Source organism: Scyliorhinus canicula, chromosome 27 (genome assembly GCF_902713615.1).
Source record: "Scyliorhinus canicula chromosome 27, sScyCan1.1, whole genome shotgun sequence".
NCBI lineage: Eukaryota > Metazoa > Chordata > Chondrichthyes > Carcharhiniformes > Scyliorhinidae > Scyliorhinus > Scyliorhinus canicula.
This window is the reverse complement of record NC_052172.1, coordinates 3,733,941-3,754,902: the sequence shown is the minus strand read 5'-3', so window position 1 is coordinate 3,754,902 and position 20,962 is coordinate 3,733,941. Positions and strand designations below refer to the sequence as shown.

The 20,962-nt window shown below is 47.0% G+C and overlaps 1 protein-coding gene across 3 annotated transcripts in view; it reads left to right on the top strand.

The window, feature by feature from the left end:
* The first annotated feature begins 12,178 nt into the window (after window positions 1-12,178).
* The window catches only part of zc3h4 (zinc finger CCCH-type containing 4), a 75,151-nt gene continuing 66,367 nt past the window's right edge, over window positions 12,179-20,962 (top strand). The window contains exon 1 of one of the 3 annotated variants that reach the window (XM_038785937.1): window positions 12,179-12,351. In XM_038785937.1, the coding sequence (XP_038641865.1) occupies window positions 12,275-12,351 (77 nt within the window). In that variant the 5' untranslated portion in view covers window positions 12,179-12,274. Of the gene's footprint in view, window positions 12,352-12,414; window positions 12,784-20,962 lie in introns of those variants that run through there. The other 2 variants (XM_038785940.1, XM_038785938.1) reach the window with 2 other exon arrangements.

The window sequence follows — 20,962 nt, the reverse complement described above, 5'->3', positions numbered from 1 at the left end:
ATAAATACGTAGTACTGCTCCAGTCCAGCTACAACACTAACATTTACCCGGCAATGTGGAAAATTGCCCAGGCATGTACACAAAATTAGGACAAATCCAACCCAGCCAATTGTCGCCCTATCAGTCTTTTCTCTATCATCAGTATGGTGGAAGGAGTCATCAGCAGTGCTATCAAGCGGACTTACCTAAAAATAACCTGCTCACGGACGCTCAGTTTGGGTTCCGCCAGGGTCACTCAGCTCCTGACCTCATTTGGGTTCCGCCTTAGGTCAAACATGGACAAAAGAGCTGAATGCCAGAGGTGAGGTGAGAGTGACTGCCCTTTGACATCAAGGCAACATTTGACTTGAGTATAGCAAGGAGCCCTAGCTAGGCTGGAGGCAATGGGAATTAGGTGAGGAAACTCTCCATTGGTTAGAGTCATACCTGGCACAAAGGAAGATGGTTGTGTTTGTTGGAGGTCATCACTGAAGGAGTTCCTCAGGGTAGTGTCCTGGGCCCAACAAACTTCAGCTGCTTCACCAATGACCTTCCTTCCATCATAAGGTCAGAAGTGGGGATGTTAGCGGATGACTGTACAATGTTCAGCACCATTCACGACTCCTCAGACACTGAAGCAGTGCATGTCCAAATGCAGCAAGACCTGGACAATATCCAGGCTTGGGCTGACAAGTGACAAGTTACATTCACGCCACACAAGTGCCAGGCAATGACCATCTCCAATAAGAGAGAACCAAACCATCGCCCCTTGACATACAATGGCATTACCATCGCTGAATCCCCCACTATCAACATCCTGGGGGTTACCATGGACCAGAAACTAAACTAGATTAGCCATATTAATACTGTGGCTACAAGAACAGGTCGGAGGCTAGGAACCTGTGGTGGTGAGTAACTCATCTCCTGACTCCCCAAATCCTATCTGCCATCTATAAGTCAGGAGTGTGATGGAATACTCTCCACTTGCCTGGATGAGCGCAGCTCCAACAACACTCAAGAAGCTCTGCACCATCCAGGACAAAGCAGCCCGATTGATTGCTCCTCTTTCCACAAACATTCAAACCCTCCACAACCGACACACAGTGGCAGCCGTGTGTACCATCTACAAGATGCCCTGCAGTAACTCGCCAAGGCTCCTTAGGCAGCACCTTTCAACCTCACGACCACTGCCGTCTAGAAGGACAAGAGCAGGAGACACTTGGGAACCCCACCACCTGGAGGTTCGCCTCCAAGTCACTCACCGCTCTAACTTGGAAATGTATCGCCGTTCCTTCACTGTCGTTGGGTCAAAATTCTGGAACTTCCTCCCTAACAGCACAGTGGGTGTACCTATACCTCAGGGACTGCAGCGGTTCAAGAAGGCGGCTCACCAGCATCTTCTGAAGGGCAATTAGGGATGGGAAATAAATGCTGGCCTGGCCCTGCGAAAAGTAACTCACCCCAACCCTCTTTGGCGGGTTCCCCGGTGATGGGTCGGGAGAGCGATGATAAACTGGCATCGACTTCGACGGGGCTGGAAGATCCCATTGCCGGCCAATGACAAGCCACCTATGCTGCTCAAAAACACGTGGGCGGGGCCTGAAAACACGGGCCTTATCTGCTGGAATGCTCGTTTTCTACCGAGCCGCCACACTTTGGACAGGCAGCGGGGTCACGGGATGGCGTGGGAGGTCAGGTCGGGGTCATGGGGAGGAAAGGAAAGTGGAAGCCACCTAATTGTATTCGTGTTTTTTCTTCTTTTTAACAGTTTATTTCCAATTAAGGGGCACTGTCTGTGGGGAGTCTGCACGTTCATTAGCGCGGCCAATCCACCCACCCTGCACATCTTTGGGTTGTGGGGGTGAGACCCACGCAGACACGAGGAGAATATGCAAACTCCACACAGTGACCCGGGGCCAGGATCGAACCCGAGTCCGCAGCGCCGTGAGACAGCAGTGTTAACCACTGCGCCAAAATGCCACTCCTATTTAATTTGTGTTTGACGGAAAATCTCATATTTCCCAGAGAGCACAAGGCTTGGGGTGGGATTTGACGGCCGTGGCAGCGGAGATGTTCCCTGATTGGCTGCCAGCGGGTCCTCCTGACCCTGCCGTTGTTAACGGGGTTTCCCTTGGAATGCACCCCTCTCTTTGAGGAAACCCACGTTGGTGGTGTGCTGGGGGCGGGGCCGGTAGATCCCGCCGGTGTGAACGGCCCACAAAATTCCACCCTACTGTTGATTCTCTGCCCTGTTCCTGTTCTGAGGAATCACAGCGTTGAAAGGAGGGGTGGCAGCTCTGCCTTGAGCATAATCCCAGTGGGTTGACACGTGATGTTTCTCCAAGGTTGCTCATTAACCGCAATTCCTTGGAGATCAATCTCTAATTCTTTGAAGGTGTCAGGATAGTACTGGAGAGCTGGCAACTCCTAATTGAAACCGGGAAGGTAATTACGTTTATTTTTTTTAAAGAATAATAATCTTTGTTGTCGCAAGTAGGCTTACATTAACACTGCAATGAAGTTAGTGTGAAAATCCCCTGGTCGCCGCACTCCTGTTCGAGTACAAGGAGAGAGAATTCAGAACGTCCAATTCACTTAACAGCACGTCTTTCGTCATTTGTGGGAGGAAACCGGGGCACCCGGAAAAAAGCCACGCAGACACGGGGAAGACGTGCAGACTCCACACAGACAGTGACCCAAGCCGGGAATCGAACCCGGGTCCTTGGCACTGTGAACCACCCACTGTGCTACCGTAAATAGGAAAACATCAAAACAAAATAAAACCTGAATCATATCTGCTTGGTTTAATCCTGGAGCAAATTATATAACTCAATATATTTGAAGAGTTATTTGTCTCTACAACTAAACCAGCTGACCTCCTCGATTTGGAAGGCTCCACCATTGATTGCTTTACTTACAGTTGCCTGGTCCCTAAAAACCATCCATAAACCTTACCACCTCGCCTCTTCCTTTGAGACACTTGATTTGTTTCCGTGGTAGGTGAAGGAAATATATTTATTCATCAGTCTTCAATGGATAAGCAAAACATTTAATTTTATAATTTTAAAACATCTGTGAGCAGTTCTTGTATGAAGGCTCATATTTGATACACACTGTTACCATCACACCATAAATTTCTACACAAGGCCGAAATTGCAAAATTAAAATCCTACTCGTTTAAATATTGTGAAGGTGGAAGCCATTGCTTTTGTTCACCGCTCCAAACTCTTGTTCCCTGGCTACCGACTCAACCCCTCTCCCTGACAACCATCTGAGATTAAGCCAGAGTGTTTGCCGCTTCGGTCTCACATTTGATCCTGGGGTGACCTGCCGACCGTTGAGAATTCCGACAGTGCAGACTGAGGCCATTCAGCCCATCGAATCGGCACCGACCCTCTGAAAGTACACCCTACCTAGGCCCAATCCTCTGACCGATTCCCATAACCCTGCCCAATTCCCACAACTAAGGGGCAATTTATCACGGCCAGTCCACCCAACCTGCACATCTTCAGACTGTGGGAGGAAACCGGAGCACCCGGAGGAAACCCACCCAGACACGGGGAGAACGTGTAAACTCTGTCCACACAAACAGTCACCCAAGGCCAGGATTGAACCAGGGACTCTGATGCTGTGAGGTATCAATGCTAACCACAGTGTCACCGATAATATATCCATAATATCACTAAGGCCACCTATTTTCACCTCCATAACCTCCCCCAACTTTGCATCATCTCAGCTCATAGATCCAAGAAAGGTTACGTTGCTGAAAGAGGCCCATTGTGCCTGCGTCGACCAAGAAAGAGAAAATAGAAACTAGCCGCTAATTTGATTTGATTTGATTTATTATTGTGACGTGTATTAGTATACAGTGAAAAGTATTGTTCCTTGCGTGCTGTACAAACAACACATACCGTACATAGGGAAGGAAGGAGAGACTGCAGAATATAATGTTACAGTTAGAGCAAGGTGTAGAGAAAAGACCAACTTAATACGAGGTAGGTGATGGAACCATCAATTCACCAGACACGTGTTTCAGATATGAATATAGGCTTTAATCTACTTACTACAGAGCCAGCCTGTTACCCGTTGATGAACTCTCAGTGAACTGCAGGCTGACTCTGGACAAGGGTATTTTACAGCAGCACTAGGGGGAGGAGTCGTGGGCGGAGCCAAGGGTGGAGCCCTGTACAAGCTCCTGAGCATTCCCAGAGCTATTCCCCCTAGTGGTCAGATAACACTACTGCGCTTACAAAGATATAGTGTGAATTATCATGTTACATTCACCACAGTAGGTCCATTCTGATGGCAGTAGGGAAGAAGCTGTTCTTGAGTCGGTTGGTACGTGACCTCAAACTTTGATATTGTTTTCCTGACGGAAGAAGGTGGAAGAGAGTATGTCTGGGGTGGTTGGGGTCCTTAATTATGCTGGCTGCCTTTCTGAGGCAGCGGGAATTATAGATAGAGTCACTGGATGGGAGGCTGGTTTGCGTGATGGACTGGGCTACATTCACGACCTTTTGTAGTTTCCTGCGGTCTTTAGCAGAGCAGGCACCATACCAAGCTGTGATGCAACCAGAAAGAATGCTTTCTATGGTGCATCTGTAGAAGTTGGTGAGGGTCGTAGCTGACATGCCAAATTTCCTTAGTCTTCTGAGAATGTAGAGTGGTTGGTGGGCTTTCTGAACTATAGTGTCGGCATGGGGGGACCAGGACAGGTTGTTGGTGATCTGTACACCTAAAAACGTGAAGCTCTCGACCCTTTCTACTTCGTTCCCATTGATGTAGACAGGGGCATGTTCTCCACTACGCTTCCTGAAGTCGATGACAATCTCCTTCGTTTTGTTGACATGGAGGGAGAGATTATTTTTGTCGCACCAGTTCACCAGATTCTCTATCTCATTCCCATACTCTGTCTCGTCATTATTTGAAATCAGACCCACTACGGTGGTGTCATCAGCAAACCTGAAAATCGAGTTGGAGGGGAATTTGGCCACACAGTCATAGGTGTATAAGGAGTATAGTAGGGGGCTGAGGACATAGCCTTCTGGGGCACCGATGTTGAGGATGATCGTGGAGGAGATGTTGTTGCCTATCTTTACTGATTGTGGCCTATGGGTTAGAAATTTCAGGATCCAGTAGCAGAGGGAGGAGCCAAGGCCAAGGCCACGGAGTTTGGAGATGAGTTTCGTAGGAATGATGGTGTTGAAGGCGATAAATAGGAGTCTGACATCGGTGTCTTTGTTATCTAGGTGTTCCAGGGTAGAGTGCAGGGCCAGGGAGATGGCGTCTGCTGTGGACCTGTTGCAGCGGGAGGCGAACTGTAGTGGATCAAGGAAATCTGGGAGGTTGGAGTTGATTCGTGCCATGACTAACCTTTCGAAGCACTTCATGATTAAGGAATGTCAGAGCCACTGGACGATAGTCATTAAGGCACTCTGCTTGACTTGTTTTTGGTACAGGGATGATGGTCATCTTCTTGAAGCAGATAGGGACCTCAGATTGTTGCAAAGAGAGGTTGAAGATGGGGCTGGTTTAGCACAGGGCTAAATCGCTGGCTTTGAAAGCAGACCAAGGCAGGCCAGCAGCACGGTTCAATTCCCGTACCAGCCTCTCCGAACAGGCGCTGGAATGTGGCGACTAGGGGCTTTTCACAGTAACTTCATTTGAAGCCTACTTGTGACAATAAGCGATTTTCATTTTTTTTTTCATCCGGGTACCCCATCCGGCTTCCAGTGGCTTTTCCTGTAGGTTGACCTTCGGGAAGGCTGCTCTGACGTCTGCAGTGGTGATCTCAGATACAAGGTCATCCGCGGCTTCTGGGGTGGAGGGGGCTCGCTCTCGCTGACCTCTTGCTCAAAGCGGGCACAGAATGCATTGAGCTTATCAGGGAGGGGTGCGTCGGAGCCGATGATTTTACATGCCTTCATCTTGTAACCCGTTATGTCTTGCAGACCTTGCCATAGACGGGGTCCCTGTGGCTAGCCTGGGACTTGAGCTTGGTCCGTTACTGTCTTTTGGCATTTTGGTGGATTTCTTTAGATCATACCTGGCTTTCTTGTATAGGTCAGGGACGCCTGACTTGAACGCCTCAGACCTAGCAAGCAGTGGATATCCCTGTTCATCCAGGGTTTCCGATTGGGAAACACGTGGATTTGCTTCTTTGGCACACAGTCTTCTGCACACTTACTAATGAAGTCAGTTACTGTAGTTGGGTACTCGTTCAGGCTGGTCGCAGGGTTTTTAAATACTGACCAGTCCACTGACTCTAAGCAGTCCTGTAGGAGATCATCGGATTCAGCAGACCAACAATGCACAACTTTCTTTGATGGATTCTCCCGCTTCAGTTTTTGCTTCTAAGCCGGGAGCAGGAGCACAGCCTTGTGGTCAGATTTGCCAAAGTGTGGGCGGGCGATAGAGCGGGAGGCATGTTTGATATTTATGTAGCACTGGTCCAGGATGTTTGGGCCTCTGGTGGAACAGGTGACGTGTTGGTGGTAACTTGGTGGTACGCTCTTGAGCTTGGCCTGATTGAAGTCCCCAGCTACAATGAACAAGGCCTTGGGATGTTTTGTTTCAAGGCTATTTGTGGTGGTGAATATTTCGTCCAGTGCGATTTTCACGTTCGCATGGGGTGGGATGTAAACTGCCGTCAGGGTAACGGAGCTGAACCCCCGCGGAAGGTAGAAGGGGCGGCATTTTAGCGTCAGGTATTCTAGGTCCGGGGAACAGAAACTCGCCAGTGTTGCTGCATCTAGGCACCAGGAGGTGTTGATTAGGAGGCAGACCCCACCTCCCCAGCCTTGCCTGAGGCCGCTGTACGGTCCATTCGGTGGGTTGAGAAGCCCTCTGGTTGCAGGGCACAGTCCGGTGAAGCAGGAGTGAGCCATGTCTCCGTGAAACAGAGCATACAGCAGTCCTTTAGTTCTCTTTGAGAAGTGAGTCTGGCTTTAAGTTCGTCTAGCTTGTTTTCTAGAGATTGGACAGTAGCTAGGAGTAAGCTAGGCAGAGGGGCTTTGAGGCCGCGTTGTTTCACTCTCACCTGCAGGCCTGCACATTTTCCACGCTTCCTGGAGTGACTGCTTCTTTTGAGCCTGGGAGACGATGAGAGTTAAGGGAATAGTTGTGTCCAATGACGCTATTCACTCTGGTCGGTGTGTGGATGGAGGATTTGTTGGTGGAGGAGGTGCCAATCAAGCGGGGTTGCTTTGTCCTGGATGGTGATGAGCTTCTTGAGTGTTGTTGGAGCTGCACTCATCCAGGAACGTGGAGACTATTCCACTACACCCCTGACTTGTGCCTTGTAGATGGTGGACAGGCTTTGGGAAGTCAGGAGGTGAATTACTCGCCACAGAATTCCCAGCCTCTGACCTGCTCTTTTAGCCACAGTATTTATATAACTGGTCAAATTCTGGTCAATGGTAACCCCAGGATGTTGATACATGGATACATAGAAGATAGGAGCAGGAAGAGGCCTTTTGGCCCTTCGAGTCTGCTCCGCCATTCATCGCGATCGTGGCTGATCATCCAACTCAATAGCCTAATCCTGCTTTCTCCCCATAGCCTTTGATCCCATTCTCCCCAAGTGCAATGTCCAGCCGCCTCTTGAATATATTCAATGCTTTAGCATCAACTACTTCCTGTGGTAATGGATTCCACAGGCTCACCACTCTTTGTGTGAAGAAATGTCTCCTTATTTTTGTCTGAAATGGTTTACCCTGAATCCTCAGACTGTGACCCCTGGTTCTGGACACACCCACCTTCGGGAACATCTTCCCTGCATCTACCCTGTCTAGTCCTGTTAGAATTTTCTAAGGGGCAGCACGGTGACCTAGTGGTTAGCACAGCTGCCTCACGTTGCTGAGGTCCAGGTTCGATCTGGCTCTGGGTCACTGCCCGTGTGGAGTTTGCACATTCTCCCCGTGCTTGCGTGGGTTTCGCCCCTGATGCGACCATCAATTCACTCGCGACATGAGTAGAAGTAAACCATGGCTTTAATCAACTTAGAACAGTGCCTGCCTGCGACTGAACCAATGCTGAGAACTGCCTGCAGGTCGACTGCTCTTTATACCTCCCTTCAAGGGGGAGGAGGCATGGGCAGAGCCCATACATGCCCCACCATGTTTCCCTATGGATGCCATACAATGGCCCATAGGAGAAGCCCACAAGGGCAACAGTATAGCACAGATACAAATATACTGGTGGATTATTAGTATAATACATTCACCACAGTCCCCACAACCCAAAAATGTGCAGAGTAGGTGGATTGGCCACACTAAATTTCCCCTTAATTGGAAAAAATGATTGGGTAATCTAAAATTAAAAAAAAGAATTTTATAAGTCTCTTTGAGATCCACCCTCATTCTTCTGAACTCCAGCGGGAACAATCCCAACCTAGTCAATCTCTCCTCATATGGCAGTCCCGCCATCCCTGGAATCAGTCTGGTAAACCTTTGCTGCACTCCCTCGACAGCAAGAACACCCTTCCTCAGAGAAAGAGACCAAAACTGCACACAATACTCCAAGTGTGGCCTCACCAAGGCCCTGTACAATTGCAGCAACACATCCCTGCTTCTATACTCGAAACCTCTTGCAATGAAGGCCAACATACCATTCGCCTTCTTAACCGCCTGCTGCACCTGCATGCTTACCTTCAGCGAATGGTGCACAAGGGCACCCAGGTCCCGTTGCACACTCCCCTCTCCCAACTTACAACCATTCAGGTAGTAATCTGCCTTCCTGTTTTTGCTTCCAAAATGAATAACCTTACACTTATCCAAATTATACTGCATCTGCCATTGGTTTGCCCAATGTAGTGGGAGATTCAGTGATGGTAATGCCATTGAATGTAACTTGTTGGAGATGGTCATTGTCTGGCACTTGATTGGAAAAAATGAATTGGGTACTCTAAATTTATAAAAAAGGAATTGTTTTACGACATGAAAGATGCGATATAAATGCAAGTTGTTGTTGTGAAAGGTGCTATGGAAGTGCAAGCGTTCCTCCCTTGCTGCTTGTATTTGCACACCTTTGAATGGCGTTGTTGGTAATAGATTTTTAAAAAATTTATTTACGGGAAGTGGGCGTCGCTGGTTAGGCCAGTATTTATTGCCCACCCCTAGTTGCCCTTCAGAAGGTGGTGGTGAGCCGCCTTCTCGAACCGCTGCAGTCCTTGAGGTGTAGGTACACCCACAGTGCTGTTAGGGAGGGAGTTAAAGAATTTTCACCCAGCGACAGTGAAGGAACGGAGATATATTTCCAAGTCGGGATGGTGAGTGACTTGGACAGGAATTTCCAGATGGTGGGGTTCCCAGGTATCTGCTGCTCTTGTCCTTCTAGATGGCAGAGGTTGTGGGTTTTGGAAGGTGCTGTCTGAGGAACCTTGGTGAGTTACTGCAGTGCATCTTGTAGACGGTACACACGGCTGCTACCGTGTGTCGGTGGTGGAGGGAGTGAATGTTTGTGGAAGAGGGAGCAATCAATCCGGGCTGCTATGTCCTGGATGGTGTCGAGCTTTTTGAGTGTTGTTGGAGCTGCGCTCATCCAGGCAAGTGGAGAGTATTCCATCACACTCCTGACTTGTGCCTTGTAGATTGTGGACAGGCTTCTGGGGGAGGGGATCAGGAGGTGAGTTGCTCGTCGCAGGATTCCTAGCTTTTAACTGTTATGAGCCAGGGTTTAGAGAACTCCAAAGTGTATCATGGAGTCCACCTGACCCACAACTTTTAATAGATTGTGGTATGGGGAGCACACGGCCCACTCTACAGGTGTGGTACTGCAGAAATGGAAAAGTAATTTTTAAAGCAAAACAATGTTTATTCTATGAACTCAATTTAATCTTTTTAAAACATACAGTGAACATCTTAGCAACCATCAATTCAAATACAATCCCCAAAGAATACAACACTCAGTAATCCTTGAGTTTTCCTTTTAACATCCATAAGTCTTGAAACAAAACCTTTTAACAGAAAGACATCAGGCTTAGCTTCACTACTGAGAACAGTTACCACATTGAAATCAGCAAATGGACACTCAGAAGCTTGCAGAGATTCACACACATCCTGCTGTGGTTGCAGCTTCTCCAAAACTAAAATGAAACCAAACCCACCCTGCAACAGAAAGCCTAAAGCAAAAGTAAAAAGCTGACAGACAGCACAGCTCCACCCACTCTCTGACATCACTGCAGTAATAAACACCCTTTTCATAAAGGTACTCTCACTACAGATATTTATACACACCCATTTATTTTTTACAAATAAATTTAGAGTACCCAATTATTTTTTTCCAATTAAGGGACAATTTAGCATGGCCAATCCACCTAACCTGCAACAGCCATTTCTCAAAGGTGCTCTCACATGACACTAACCTACTCTTGTAGTCACACTATTTATATTCCCGCTTTAGACATTGTGTCATTCAGAATCTGTCAAGTGAAATACACAAAGAATAGTTTTCAATACTAGAGTCAAGGCAAACATCCATTGAATGTCTCTGCAAGTAGATCTTCGAAGAAAGGTGTGGCTGGTACAGTGAACCGCACAGTATCCTTGGCTGATCTTCAGGGTAAGTGGAGGAACAGGCCTACCTGAAAGAAATTCTGAAATTAATTCAATGCAAAATTAAACTCAAGACACATGGCAGGTGGGTCTTGTGCTCTCCCTAGCTCTGGGCCAGAAGCTCTGGCTTCAAGGTCTACTTCAGGAGTTGATGGCCAAGGAAGGTGCATTTATAACGTGGCCAAACAGGCATCAGCCTGTGAATCCTTCCAATACGCCTGATGGCAGGCAGCAGAAGTGGGAGAGTTTCCTGGTCAACCATACTGCAGAAGGCAATGGTACACCACTGCAGTACTTTGCCAAGCATGGAATCCACTGAAAGTCTATGGTCACCAAGGCCCGCAGCAATCCATAGAATCCCTACAGTGCAGAAGGAGGCCACTCGGCCCACCGCCTCTGCACCTACACTCTGAAAGAGCCTGCAACCTGGGCCCACTCCCCTGTAATTCTTTAACCCCACCTAATCGACATATCTTTGGACACAAAGGGACAATTTAGCATGGCCAATCTACCTAATCTGCACATCCTTGGACTATGGAAGGAAAGCCACGCAGACACAGGGAAAACGTGCAAATTCCACAGAGAGACAGTCATTGTAACGACCTTTGAGGTTGGCCAGTTGGAGTTTCCTGATTACTGGGGGGCGTGCCTCGTCAGGAAACAGGGGCAGGATTCTCCACCGGTGTGGTTTTGCGTTTTGCCATCGCCCAGGGGTTTCCTGATGGTGTTTGGGGCAGCAGGGTAGCATGGTGGTTAGCATAAATGCTTCACAGCTCCAGGGTCCCAGGTTCGATTCCCGGCTGGGTCACTGTCTGTGTGGAGTCTGCACGTCCTCCCCCTGTGTGCGTGGGTTTCCTCCGGGTGCTCCGCTTTCCTCCCACAGTCCAAAGATGTGCGGGTTAGGTGGATTGGCCATGCTAAATTGCCCGTAGTGTCCTAATAAAAGTAAGGTTAAGGGGGGGGGGGTTGTTGGGTTACGGGTATAGGGTGGATACGTGGGTTTGAGTAGGGTGATCATTGCTCAGCACAACATTGAGGGCCGAAGGGCCTGTTCTGTGCTATGCCACAATGGGAAACCCCCATTGACCAGTCAGTGGAGAATCCTGTTGGGGCAGAAATGTGGCAGAGCAGAGAATCCCACCAATAATCCAAATTCATTATCAACTGAATTTAAATTCCTGGCGGGATTCGAACCGTCGCCACAGCCAGAGAATTAGCATAACCCCTGCAGGGGCAACACGCAGCGCGCCACACGACTGTTGGTGACGTCATGCCATTGGCCAGTGTTATGTTGTCAGAGGCAAGAGAGTTCGGGCGGTCGCCTTTCGTGTGTTTCCGTTCCTTCCTCTGTCTGGGAAAGGGCTCCGGAGGCTTTCGGTTCGCAGTGACGTCAGAGAAGAGTGGGGTAGAGAAGGAGGTTTCCGACCTGATCTCCCCGAAGAGGACAGGGCTCTTCGGGCAGGGGGCGGGGCTCTTCGGGTAGGGGCGGGGCGTTTCGGCAGCCCGCTTCGGGGCTTTCCGGCGTCGGCGTCGTGAACTTCGGGTGTTTTCGGCCAGGGCGACGTGCGCTTCGGGGATTCCCGGCCACGCTCGTGAATCTCCGTGAGCTTCCCCCCCTTTCCTCCTCCACCACCGCGTCCTGTTGCCCCGCGTTCGTGGCGTCCGCCATGTTGTGAAGGGTTGTTCGCTCTTCCCTACCCGCCCCCACACCTCTCCTCCTCCTCGGTCAGTGTTGTTGTCTAATGGAAAGACACCCGGGGGTCGGATCCGCACAGAAAAGCACCGAGAAAACACCCGCCAATACCAAAACGCTCAAACAGTAACAACAGAACCGTTTATTTCCTATCTCTGAGAGAGAGTCAATGGAGGGGGGAGGGAAGAGGGAGAGAGAGAGAGAGAGAGAATAATTCCAGTGCCCGGTGGTAATTTTCTGTTTTAAAAAAAAGGGGGGGGAAGAAAACAAAATTTCTGAGGGAAAAAAGGGAGAGCGAGAGAGAAAGAAAATAGCCTCTCGACAGAACACCCCCCCTCAAAAAAAAGCACAAACAACATCAACCTCACGAAAGGTCGAGTGAAAAAACAAATCTTTTTCCTCTCGTGTCTGTCCAACATTTCTCTTTTCGATATCTAATAACTCCCCCCTCCCCCCTCCCCCCACAGCAAAAATAATTGTCCAACAAGAGGGGTGGGGGTCCTTTCTCTCTCTCTCTCTCTCTGTGTGAAGGGACCACACACACCTTGGAAACTGAAGGTAGAGGAATGTTTCTGTGTATAACTCTTTTTCTAATATATATATATATACAAAACGAATGACATTTTCTTTGCTGTCTCTGATCAAGAGGGTGGTTTTGAGGCCTCTGCATGCTTTTAGGTGGACCGCAATGTGACTTGACAATTGTGTCTTGATGCACAGCAGCAGGGCCTATATCTGTGTGCTTATTAATCAATTTTTAAAAATCATCATTTCCCCCCTCTCATAACCCTCGAATAAAATGCAGCCCGGTTAAAGATGAACTAAAACCCCAGCCTTCTAAGAAGGCAGAAACATTTTTATAATTTATTTAACCCCCTCCCCCTTCCGAATGTACTCCGATGTGATTTTCTTTTTAAACATGCATTTTTAAAAATGACGGGCAGTGGTTAGCCGGGCTGCCTCACCGCGCCGACTTCCCAGGTTCAATCCCGGCTCAGGGTCACTGTCCGTGTGGAGTTTGCACATTCTCCCTGAGTTTGTGTGGGTCGGCCTCGCCCTTACAACCCAAAGGTGTGCTGGGTAGGTGGATTGGCCACACTAAATTGCCCCTTAATTGGAAAAAATTAATTGGGTACTCTAAATAGTATTTTTTTTTATATGACTGCACAACCCTTTTCACAAATAGTTGCCCCAAGATTTGTTCATACCCCCCACCTCTCTTTCGTTTCGGTTTTGTCCTTTTAAAAGCTGCTGGTACCTCCATATTTAAAAATAAAAATCATCGCCCCTCTTGTACTTGGCAGTCACCGCCCCTCTTGTACTTGTCAGCCAGAGCAACCCTTTTCACAAATAGCTGCCCCAAGATTTGTTAATCCCCCCCCCCCCCCCCCCCCCCCCCCTCCCCCTCCCCTCTGTGGGCAGCACGGTAGCACAAGTGGATAGCACTGTGGCTTCACAGCGCCAGGATCCCGGGTTCGATTCCCGGCTTGGGTCACTGTCTGTGAGGAGTTTGCACGTTCTTCCCATGTCTGCATGGGTTTCCTCCGGGTGCTCCGATTTCCTCCCACAGTCCAAAGATGTGCAGGTTAGGTGGATTGGGCCATGATAAATTGCCCTTAGTGACCAAAAAACGGTTAGAAGGGGTTACGGGGATAGGGTTGAAGTGAGGGCTTAAGTGGGTCGGTGATGACTCGATGAGCCAAATGGCCTTCTGTACTCTATGTTCTCTTTTTCGATTCAGTTCCATCCTTTCAAAAGCTGTTGGTACCCCACATTAAAAAAAATATAATCACCACCCCTTTTGTACGTCTGCGCAACCCTTTTCACAAACAACAGCTGCCCCCTCCACAAAATTTGTTCATTTCCCACCCGCCCCCATTTTCATTTCAATTCCATCCTTTCAAAAGCTGTTGGTACCCCCACATTTAAAAAAAAATTCCTCCAATCATTTTGTACTCATCATTGACAAACGTTCATATTGTATCCTTTCCCCGTTTGGTTTTGGACCAGAAAAGAAAAGGATATGCCAAATTGCAGCTCATTTAATTCTTTTTCGCTGCCTCCAGCACTGACTAACTGACTTGTGCATTTTCATTTATAGTTCTCATTTTAGTGGGCAAGGTCAGAACACAGCGTTGTCATTAGGATTTCAATAAAGTGTAATGATGGACGTGTAAAATTTAAAAAATGTAATGTCCATTTGAACTGAAAACACTGAACAACACAGTTATGGATTTCACCCTTCTAAATTCTTCAATATGTAGGCCGTGGATTTATAAGTAAATGTGATACCTAGTGACTTACAGATTTGACACGAATAGTAAGAGCAATTTGAGAAAAATTGGAGGTTTTCAGACAACAGGCATATCAGAACAACATTGAAATGTTGTCTTAAGCCTACTTTTTTCAATGGTATACCAGTATAAGGGGCCTCACGGTAGCATGGTGGTTAGCATCAATGCTTCACAGCTCCAGGGTCCCAGGTTCGATTCCCGGCTGGGTCACTGTCTGTGTGGAGTCTGCACGTCCTCCCCGTGTGTGCGTGGGTTTCCTCCGGGTGCTCCGGTTTCCTCCCACAGTCCAAAGATGTGCGGGTTAGGTGGATTGGCCATGCTAAATTGCCCGTAGTGTAAGGTTAATGGGGGGATTGTTGGGTTACGGGTATACGGGTTACGTGGATTTAAGTGGGGTGATCATTGCTCGGCACAACATCGAGGGCCGAAGGGCCTGTTCTGTGCTGTACTGTTCTATGTTCTATGTTCTATAATATGTTACCTTACTGACAATGCTGCAATAGGTAGGAAGGGAGTTAGTCATTTCAGATTGAACTCATTTTAGAGTTCAGTTAGGGATCAAAGTGCTGATATAGTTGAGTACTGCCTTTATTGTAAATTGCTCTTCCATAAACAAAGCAGCTACTTTATCTTTATCCTGGAGCAAAATAACACATCCTCCCGGATGTTAGCAAAATCATTTACATGTCTTAAATTGGATCTCAAAAGAAATTTTGTTTAAAAGTGAAGCCCATTCACTGGGGTGCGTACAAACTTGGAAGATCTCAAATTGAGATCACATGTCGACACTGAGTTTTTAACTAGGACAGAACAGTTATCACTTGTTGCTGAACCAAAAAATATTTTGTTTCAGTAATTCAGAAACGTCATTGTGTATGGGATAACATAGAACCTGGCTAGAAATTTGATGGACACGAGAGGTTGGCGATTTGTAAACAGACTAGATATTTAATGGGGATTAACCACTTAAAATTTTTTTTTAAATTCTTTCAAATTGGTCTTAAAGTTCCTCAATTTATTATGGAGTCACTGAAGAGCAGCATTTGGGATTAACTGAAGAGCAGGACTTGGGATTATTACTGGGATCCTAACATGTTGTATTATTGGGAATGATAAACAGATCCTAAATGCTCCTGGATATAAGAGGATAAATGACCTCCCGTGCCAATCTCTGCAGATGCTTTGAGCAGCGTTGATAAGAGTTCAGTAAAAAGTCTCCAATTATTTGCAAAGCTGTGGAATTGTGCAAGGATAACTGGAAATGGTGTTTGGGAAATGTAAAATCTGTTTGTAAGAGAGAATTAAATAATAAAGTAGATATTCGCATTAGCTATTTATCCCATTTACAAATCACCATCCTGTCATGTCGATAAAGCTTTTAAAAAAAAAAATTCAGATTACCCAATTCATTGTTTCCAATTAAGGGGCAACTTAACGTTGCCAATCCACCTACCCTGCACATCTTTGGGTTGTGGGGGCGAAAACACGGGGCAGCACGGTGGCGCAGTGGTTAGCATTGGTGTCTCATGGCGCCGAGGTCCCAGGTTCGATCCCGGCTCTGGGTCACTGCCTGTGTGGAGTTTGCACATTTTCCCCATGTTTGCGTGGGTTTTGCCCCCACAATCCAAAATTGTGTCAATTCGATGGATTGGCCACACTAAATTGTCCCTTAATTGGAAAAAATGAATTGGGTACTCTAAATTTTTAAAAAAGCAATGCTAACCACTGTACTGCCCTTGAATAAGCTTATTAACTTCTGGAGTATTATTTCACAGTTAGGAATAAAGTTCTTTACTTTGTTCTTTAAGCAGAGGAGACATCTGAGTTATTTTAATCAATGGGGAAGGCAGTGCAGAAAGCTTGTGTATCAGTGGGGCAAAAAATAAATTGTGTCGATTTATTGAGATCCCAGTTTTTGGCACAAGTAAATGTCGAGCAGTGCCGAAAAATTGAGATTTGTAACTCAATCTGGTTCGCCTTCACACCACATCGGCTGATGGTGTCATAGCTAGTTTGCAATGGGAGCTTAAGGATTGGATTGGATTTGTTTATTGCCAAGTTGAGGGCATTTAAAAATTTGTTGGATAAGCATATGGATGATAAGGGCATAGTGTAGGTTAGATGGCCTTTAGTTTTTTTTCCATGTCGGTGCAACATCGAGGGCCGAAGGGCCTGTACTGCGCTGTATCGTTCTATGTTCTATGTTCTAAGTGTACCGAGGTATAGTGAAACGTAAGGCAGTGGAAAATAACTTAGAATTTGTGACGGAAGGGCAGCACGGTGGGGCAGTGGGTTAGCCCTGCAGCCTCACGGCGCCGAGGTCCCAGGTTCAATCCCGGCTCTGGGTCACTGTCTGTGTTTGCGGGGGTTTCGCCCCACAACCCAAAGATGTGCAGACTAGGTGGATTGGCCATGCTAAATTGCCCCTTAGTTGGAATAAATGAATCGGTCGGTACACTAAATTTATATAAAAAAAAGTATTGGTGAAGGGAAAGAAACACTTCTCATCACATGATCAATCTAGTTTATGCCCTGAACCCGATGAACTTGCCCATTGGCCCAGTCTGTAAACGCAGCATGCAAAACTGAAGACCTCAGGTAGCACTAGTACGTACCCCTGCTAGAAGGAGAAATCAGTCATATTGCTCTTGGAAGTACACCTGCCTGTGAATGTAGCTGAGGAGAGGATTGGATTCTGTTGTTGTGTCTGTACTATGGAAAAATCTGCCAACATTCTCACATGAATAACAACTCCCTTGAAGGAGAGACTGGAGGTTACCCACGTGTTGCACTAGGACTGTGATGCAATATCTTGCGAAGAGGAGGAGGAGAAGAAAAATAATTTGTACCGGGGAATAAATTGAGCGAGTTGCATTTCTGCTTGTAAATTTTAAGCCGACAGCAGACGAGTGAAATTTTGTTGGCAGTTTATAAAATGCTAGAAAATTGTAATTAACTGTTTTGACAATTTAAATGAAAGCTATTAATGGACTCATTCTCCCCTTTTGTGTCGAGAGGCACTTGGTGCAACCTATTTCTTCCACTGCTTACTACATTCCGCAGATTATGCTCTGGCTGTTTCCTTAATGAACATTCCCTTTCTTTCCCCCTCCAGAAAATTGTTAACCTGACCAGGGAAGATTGTTTAGATGCAAATGGGAGATTGGCTAGATGCAAATGGGAGGTCAGCATGCACCATGGCAAGACGCGTGACTACCTTGCTGGGGTTATTTGTTTCTTTCAAAGATAGGAGTACCTGTCTGGGTGTCAACCCAGTATTAAGGCTGGAGCCTCAGGAGGACAAAAGACTCACTTTATTTCTTTAAAAAAAAATTTTAGAGTACCCAATTTATTTTATTTTCCAAGTAAGGGGCAATTTAGCATGGCCAATCCACCTAGTCTGCACGTCTTTGGGTTGTGGGGGCGAAACCCACGCAGACACGGGGAGAATGTGCAAACTCCACACGGACAGTGACCCAGAGCCAGGATCTAACCTGGGTCCTCGGCGCCGTGAGGCAACAGGGCTAACCCACTGTGTCACCGTGCTGCCCTCACTTTATATGTTTAAGACACTTTTTTACTGCAGGTTGCTCTCGAACCTTAAATTTTAACACCCTTGATGATTGACAGATGGTTGTGGATGAGGTGATGGCTAATATTTGAGGAAATGTACTGAGCTGGTAATTGATTATTTTGTAAACAAAGACAGAAAATTCTGTGTGACTCGAAGCTAATTTTTCCCCATTAGCCGGACCATCTAAGCCAGGATAGAACTGAAAAGAAGGAACGTTATGTTAAACCTGTTGAACCTTGGCTGCAGTCGTGGTTACAATATTATAAAACGGATTTTGAGGTAGTGGAGAGAGTTCGGGGAAGATTCGCAAGAAATGTGTAGGTACACAGATCAGGAAAACATTGACATGGGCGGCACATGGTGCAGTGCTGAGGACCCGGGTTTGAATACAGTCCCGGGTTACTCTCCCTGTGGAGTGTGCACATTCTCCCAGTCTCTGCGTGGGTTTCACCCCTACAACCCAAAGATGTGTTGGTTAGGTGGATTGGCCACGTTACAATTACCCCTTAATTGGAAAAGAAAAATAATTGGGTACTTTAAATTTATAAAAAAAAAGGAAAGCATTGACATCCTGGATCTCTGCTCTCTGGAAAAAACATGCTGAGTGGGCGCCTAATAGAGGTCTTTAAAATTAAGAACGGTTTGATAATACAGATAGAATGTTCTTGTGTGGGAGGGACCATCAGCATAAGTGGTTGGCAAGAAATCAAATAGGGCAAGAGTTGTGAGACTGTGGAACTCACTACCACAGGGAGTGGTTGAAGAGAATAGTAGAGATTTGGGACAAAGTTTATGGACAAAAATGAGGGGAGGAGGGAATAGATGGTAACACTGGCATGGTCAGAGGGCCTCTTTCCTACGCATACAGATCCAAGCTCGGGCTTCCCGTTAATTTAAAAATACATTCCCGAATTTACTTTTGGGACAGAGGTTTTGAAGATAAGTACCGATTTAATTTCCCAAAGTCGTAATGAGGAGGTAGATTGAAATTCCTTAATTTTGAAAATGAAATGAAAATCGCTTATTGTCACGAGTAGGCTTCAATGAAGTTACTGTGAAAAGCCCCTAGTCGCCACATTCCGGCGCCTGTCCGGGTAGGCTGGTACGGGAATCGAACCGTGCTGCTGGCCTGTCTGGTCTGCTTTAAAAGCCAGCGATTTAGCCTGGTGAGCTAAACCAGTCCCTGATGAATGCTTTTGGACGCAGCAAGGGGTAACCCAAAAAAATGTTTGAATTTGAAACTCCACACCCACAACCTCAGTAAGTCCCAAAGTTTTCCAGCATACGCAAATGTTTTTAAAAATAAATTTAGAGTACCCAATTCATTTTTTTCCAATTAAGGGGTAATTTAGCATAGCCAATCCACCTACCCTGCACATCTTTGGGTTGTGGAGGCAACACGCCACCATGCTGCCCTAGCATATGCAATGTTAATGCACTGTGCCAAACTCTCCATTTTTTGGTCCAGTTTTATTTCAAAAGGCAAAGATGTATACACTCCCCGTGCTTTTTGTTTAGAGTTTAAAATAATATATACCTCGTACATCTATATGGAAGCGTACTGTTTCTGTTGCAGAACTTAGTGTCATTACGATTCCTTGATGAGATACTGCTATTGGGAGGTTTGCCTCAAATATCAGGAGGGGTGGGGAGTTGGTACACTGGATGGAGGAAGTTCCCGGGTAACTTGTCACTATTTTTGGGTCCTCGTATAGCGATTACTGCTTCACAGGATGGACAGGAAGTTTATCAGATTTCTGACAGTATCACTGTGCCACTGGTTACTACAGGGTGTACAAAACGTGAATGCATCTGAGGCAAAGGCTTGCTCTGCATCCCCAACCCTGCCTGACAGAGAGTAGGGGTTCATCAGTGGAAATTGTAGCTCTCCGAATACCCTAGTAGAAATTCAAATGTCAGGAACTAGACAATAACGTCCTTATTTCAATTATTTAAAAAAACAAAATTTAAAGGCCCAATTCTTTTTTTGTCCCCAATTAAGGGGCAATTGAGCGTGGCCGCTCCACCTACCTGGCACATCTTTTTTGGTTGTGGGGGTGAGATCCGCGCAAACAGGGGGAGAATGTGCAAACTCCACATGGACAGTGACCCGGAGCCGGGATCAAACCCGGGTCCTCGGCGCCGTGAGGCAGCAGTGCTAACCATTGCGGCACTGTGCTGCCCTTCCTTATTTCAATTCAAGTTGAAAATGTATTTAAAAAGTGAATGGTGGGCAGCATGGTGGCCTCACGGCGCTGAGGTCCCAGGTCCGATCCCGGATCTGGGTCACTGTCTGTGTGGAGTTTGCACATTCTCCCCATGTTTGCGTGGGTTTCACCCCCACAACCCAAACATGTGCTGGCTAGGTGGATTGGCCACGCTAAATTGCCCCTTAATTGGAAAAAATGAATTGGGTACACTAAATTTATTTTTAAAAAGTGAATTTTAACGTTGCGGCGGGTGGGGGTGGGGGGGGGGGGGGGGGGGGGGGGGGGTGGGGGGGGGGGGGCACAAAATCGCACTCATATGTATTGGTCCTGCCCAAAGCTGGAGGATTACTGGAAGGAGGTTTTTAGGGTAATCTCTAAAGTGGTGCATGTGAAACTGGACCCGGGCCCTCGGGGTGTCGGAGTCGGGGTTGGAAACGGGGGCGGAGGCAGATGTTGTAGCCTTCGCCTCGTTGATCGCTCGAAGGCAGATCCTGTTGGGATGGAGACCAACCTCTCCATCCTGTGCTCTGGCGTGGCGGGGGGACCTGTTGGAATTCTTGACTCTTGAGAAGGTTAAGTTTGAACTGAGGGGCTCTACAATTAATGGCCATTATTCATTATGCACTTTCAAGAATTGGATAACATTGAACATTGTTGGG